Source organism: Gavialis gangeticus, unplaced genomic scaffold, assembly GCF_001723915.1.
Source record: "Gavialis gangeticus isolate Ggan-Ray unplaced genomic scaffold, GavGan_comp1, whole genome shotgun sequence".
Taxonomy (NCBI): Eukaryota; Metazoa; Chordata; order Crocodylia; family Gavialidae; genus Gavialis; species Gavialis gangeticus.
Window position 1 is genome coordinate 33,972,402 of NW_017729029.1, and position 5,923 is coordinate 33,978,324.

Here is a 5,923-nt window from a genome sequence, read left to right on the forward strand (position 1 = left end):
TGCAAGAGAGTCCAGATTAGAGTTCTACTTAAATGGCGGACACCTACTATCTGATTTTGTTTTCCCTGATGCCAGATTAAATAGGGTTAATTCCACTGATGTCAGTGGATAGCTGTTACATGCAAAGTGAACACTATATACAGCAGATGTCATATCGGAACTAAGCCTTAAAATAAATTCTACTTTGATTTCACAAAAGGAAATCAAATTCTTATTGGCACAGGAATAGACCGGAAAAGTCTTTCTGCATCATTATGTCTAGTCCCTGCTACATACTCTAGTGTAGACAACCCCATCCTATCCCATTCAAAATCTTATCAAGCTTCATCTTCTAAGTTATTAGGTTTCATATCCCCATTACTCCAGTTGGAGGGTTGTTTCACAATCTTAGTCCTCTGATGGTTAAAAACATGTTTCTAATTTCAAGATGAAACCTCCCCAAGGCCAATTTTATCCTGTTCTGTGCTAAAATAGTCTTTTAAAGTAGCTCCTCTCCCTTTCTGGTGTCTCATATGGCATTAAAATCACTGTGTGTAAGGCTGGAAACTAAAGCAAGGATGATAATACACTATACAAAGTTAAAGGGTAGCATTTTCCAAACTGACTATATTACTTATAAGGCCAAATGCCATTTTCAAAAGATGTGTAGGTTCTAACGAAGCTAAGTCTCAGCAATGCTCCACAGAATTTACACTACCACTTGCCTAATTTGGTTTTGAAAATTGGATACAAGATCCCAAGTCATTTACACACAAAGAAATGTATACCTACCCTTTCATAAATGTTCGTAATGTTGGAGCAAGATCTCAAAAATATAACCTTAACAAATATCTCCCATAAAGAAAGAAGACCTTTAAGTCAAGTAACATAAGTAGACTCTGTATTCTAGAGCAAAACACAATCTGAGAAAAATAAAGGAAACCAGACTTACCTTTTTGAAAGAGAAGTATAATTGCATAGCCTAAAATTCCATTACTGTGACTGCAGTAAATGCAGAATAAATCCTCGCTTGCTCTTTCCTCACTCTGCCCTGTGTGAGCAGTAACAGAATCACATGTGGTTTTAGTTCTTCTTTTTGTGTACCTTTGAAAACAGAAGTGGTCCCAGTGGGAAGCTATCTGGTTCCCCAATACAGAATGATGACAAATTCAAATACGGATGTTAAAAATACATTTAACATGTTGCTGATGACTGTGATACAATGTTCATGATTACTATGACTGCTTTAATTCTACAAAATTAGCTAAAACTAAACAAGTTTACTAAATGATTGCAGAATCAAGTATATTTATGTTGGCCAACATTGGCCATGCTGCTTAATAACGAAACTCAGTATAATATATTGTATAATGCAAAGACTCAATCAAGCATTCTGCTACTTATTTTCCACCCACAAAAATCTGTAGTTATTAAGTTAGATGTCAGACTAATTTACAGCAGCACATGACAATGTTAAGGGTCTTATGCATTGTTTCCTTTAGGTGGGAAAAATGATACTGGAGTCTAGCTTTTCATTGGTGAGATCCTGTTTATTGACAAAGAATGAATATTAAGTCCTGTTTCTTTGATATTGGGGATCAAACAGCAGGAGATTGTCCCTGTACTCACAGTTATCAGTTCCATTCCACCCAGCAGTTTGACAAAAGCTATATTTTATCTAATTATTTTAGTAAAATAAGTGGACTTGGTATTTTGGAACAAAATATAATCTGAGAAAAATCAACAAAACCAGACTTACTAGGCTCTGCTATCCTACTGTTTTCTTCCTGCCATGTTACCAGAGATTCTGTGCCTGTCTTGTGCTTCCCTGACTTCTTCTCTGTCTCCTTCTCTTACATATAGGTACTCATTAAGAACCCTAACCCTGCATTTGTATGTATGAGAAACAAATTCATATTAAAAACAGACCCAGAGAAAACATCTTGGGACATATGACCCAAGTACTGCTCATGCTTGGGTGAAGTCTAGATCACAGGCAATGTTTTTCTTTATTGTTCCAACTATCCTTGAACAAAAAAGCATATAAAGCCTTAAGTATTAGGTGGAAAAGAAGGTGGACCTTCTCCTCAACAGCTTTAACAAGGGATGCAGCCATGCACTTCCAGGCAAAACCAGGTGTGAAAATGCACTGGTCTGTAGGTGCCAAGGATGCATATAAATAGAATGTCAATGTACGAAATGTAATGCTTAGTCCAGAACAACCTTAACATTTCCATTAGATTTTGACTAGGCAGTGTTCATTCTGACTATTCAGCAGAAGGCTGTCTCAGCTGCTGGCAGCTAGTTGCTAGTAGCAAGTTCCTAAAGCTTTGAGCTGTAATCTGGGCAATCTGACTCCTTCAGATGTGAAAAAAATCAAGCAATACATGACAAAAGTCTATCCAGACCACGAAGGTTAAGCCACCTGAGGCTAAGGTGATCTTTAGAAAAAAATCTAGTACAGGCTTACTAATTACAAGTAATCTTTTCTAGATTTCTTTTCTTGCAAAAAGATACTCCTATGTGCCTGCAATATCAAGATTATCTTTGCAAGAAAAGAAATCTAGAAAAGACTTCATTTCACTTTTAGTTTTCTCTACTCTAAGTTGGGAGAGAAGCTGTATTTATAGACCTCTTGGGTTAACGGTGGTCAGTTCTGCTGAGGCAGAATTTTATATTGGCCTTTAAATATGCCAACCACTTCTGCACCTGCAAATAGTAGGAAAAAAAATGATAACATTTAGACATCCATCTACACAATCTGTGCTATGATCAGATTCTTAGCTGTCTATATGCTGCCACTTCTGTGAGCAAACTTGGAGAAGTTTGAAGATTATTTAAACATTTGTCTCAGACATCTAGGGAAACATTTCAATGAACTAATGCTAACTTATATCAGCTGAGGATCAGGTTCCAAATGATATATAATCTCCTACCATATAATGAAAAATATGATATATCAACTTTTCCCCTTCATTATTGCTTGTCTCACTCAAAAGTGGACCTACCATTCCTTTTGCCTATTATTTTATACCTTCGGTCAACACCTTTTTGTTTTTGTCTTGTTTTGTAAATGATAAATTATTTTTAAGAAACTAACAAGACTTCTATGATGATAATTCCTAATTTAGGCACATGGGATTGTAATGAAGAGTAGGACACCTAAGCCATTTTCAGAGTTTCCCCAGACTTGCTGATCACATGGATGTACTGCTTCAGGGACTGTTTTTCAAAGATGCTGAGTTCCTGTGCCTCCCATTCACTCAATTTCAAAATGAAGTTGTTCAGCTCTCTTGAAAATCATTCCTTGCAACTTATCTTTGTTCATATGTACAGGATAAAAAGATGTTAGACAGGTCAAAAGAACAATCAAATAAAAATAGAATGTGCACTGAGTCAGAAAGTGAGAACATTTAAAATACATTAAGTATAACATATTATTAAAAAAGTTAATATTAAAAACATCCATTTTTTTTCACTGCTGACTTCCTTAGAATGTAAAGCTGCATTAAACCCTCATTATTAAATTTGTGCCCTATCTCCTGAGCAGTAAAACTAAGAGCACAGTTCAGTCTGTATATTTGTGTGAAACTTTAACTCATCTGCTGTCACTACAGAACCTATATATATTGCATGTTTTCTCGATGTCCCATAATGACTTTTTATAAACTGATCTCTTAAAATATGGGTTCTTCTAAAGATATAAAGGCCAGATTTTTGAAGTTATTTAGAGCCTAAACAGGTTCAATGTTTTTAAAAACATTGCTAAACACGTTTCTACATCGTTAAGTACCTAGATACCTTTGGAAATATGGCCCTTTGATCCTTCCAATCTATTTATAAACTCTTTAGGGAAAAATCTGAGATTATGCTAGGTGTTTATACAGTTGTTAGCACTGTGATTTAAGCCTGGGCTCCTGAATGATACTTTAATACAACTAAGTTAATTTCTCATGTAGAACTGATTTCTGACACTCCTACTGCATGAGTATCTGGTACCCTTACTCCATAAGTAATTCCACTAGGGCTTCTTGCTGAGCAGGGTGTTAATTGAATATAATCAAACATATTAGATTTTGGTCTATCGTCAAAACCCCTGGTGATTTCGATGGGATATTAGCCTCTGAGAAACCTGTAGGACCTGTAGGGCTGTGCTGTAATGTTATACATAGGCAAAGCACTCAGTGTTGTTTTCTACCACTTTATATTGTCTAGACATGTAATTTTTTCAGTAGGTCGAAAGAACAGTATAAACAATAGAGGTTTGTTTGTAATTGCTTGTTATGCTATTTCAGGAGAAAAGATTGTAATTTGCTGCATGAAACTGAACATCCAAACAGTAAACTAATCATCTCACATTTCTTTTCACTTAGAAATGAACATACCATTCTGGGAAAGAGGGGCTCCTTTTCCTAGTAACTGGGTTATTGGACATATAAAGCTAATTCACAGATTCAGCCAAGTCACCTGTCACTGAACAGAAATGCATGTTAGATGTCTGAACATATAAGAACAACAATTTATTTGCTATAGCCAGGTTAGCAAACTCTCTAAAACTGAAGCTTAATGAATTCATGAATAGGTTGCTGCCTATACTCACAATTCCAAAAAATCAGCTCCTCAGATCATTTTTCAATTGATATACAGGTATGTTACAGGAAAATCTAGTATTGGGGGGGAAATGGTATACTAGAAAAGATCTATGCTGCATTACATTTAAAATGTTGTTTTTCAAAGTTACAGATATGATTTTTTAAGTTGCTGAAACAAGTTCATCTGGTAAAATTTGTTCATCAGGTAAATGCAGACAAAGTTCATAATGAGACTATTATTCCTACCAGTATAGAACAATGTATACAGTGTATAACATGTGAACTGCGGAAGACAAATGTAGTTTTGGTTTTCAAACCAGTCAGTCAGTGACTGACAGGTCATGTGAATTGCTAAGTGGGAGGGCAGTCTGTTAAAACATAACAATCATTCAAGTACTGGTTCTTCCTAGTCAAGTCAACACACACACATAGCCAGAGGAGTTTTCTGTTAATTTCTGTATAACATTTCCTTCTTTTTGGTGAAATGATCAGAATCTGAATCTCTTACCAGCACTGATTAAAACCCTTTAATAGATAGCAATTAAACAAGAAGATTCAACTGATGTATGCAAAATGGACAATTGAAATATAAAGATGACATATCACAGAGAATAACCACTAACAATTATTACAACACATCCTCTAACAGGCTGTAAACTGTAAAGTACTGTTAATGAGATGACTTAACTATGAACAAAGGTCTGATCTAAATTTGATACCCTCCCCCTATTTAAGCAGTCTAATCTCTTATTAGACACTTGCCTTTATGTCACCTGATTGTATGCCCTCTTTGGTGTGGCTATGTCTTTTGTGTATAAGATAAAAGTAATTAGCACACTTGGACCTGCTATAAAATAATAAAAACTACCATGTAGGTAGCATATTTATGTGGAAACACTGATTCAGATGAAATCATAAATACCTAACAAGAGCCTTACAAAAAAAAATGCATTCCATTTTCCCTTTAAGGAAAGTGAAGTAGGTTATTAGACTGTGCTAAGTGAATATTGAACACAAATATGATAAAGCATTCAAATACTAAAAACTAAGGTAACTGAGGCTCCAAAAATCACCACATTCAAGTTATATGGTGCTATACGTAAAGAGGGATTTGCAGACACCTAAAATGGGACTGAGGAAGAATTTAGATGCCAAAGTGCAAAATTGTAATCCTGAAAACCATTGCTCAGTTGCCACCTAACCTCAGACTTTACAGCACTTCAACTTCTGAACCTCAAGGTCAGTCTTGAAACTTCTTAGCAGTTCAATACATAGCTTGCATCTACAGCCACGTTCCCTCCTGCTAGCTGGAGCTCTCTCGCTTGCTCTCTTTCTCTGTTCCAAAAAACATT

At 35.6% G+C, this 5,923-nt stretch overlaps 1 protein-coding gene across 1 annotated transcript in view; it reads right to left on the minus strand.

Moving 5' to 3' along the window:
• The window catches only part of LOC109300346 (uncharacterized protein CXorf21 homolog), a 7,347-nt gene extending 2,544 nt beyond the window's left edge, over positions 1-4,803 (minus strand). Inside the window, 2 exon segments of the mRNA XM_019521029.1 lie at positions 932-1,025; positions 4,361-4,803. Coding sequence (XP_019376574.1) covers positions 932-1,025; positions 4,361-4,414 — 148 coding nt within the window. The 5' untranslated portion in view covers positions 4,415-4,803.
• Between the last annotated feature and the right edge of the window lie 1,120 nt (positions 4,804-5,923).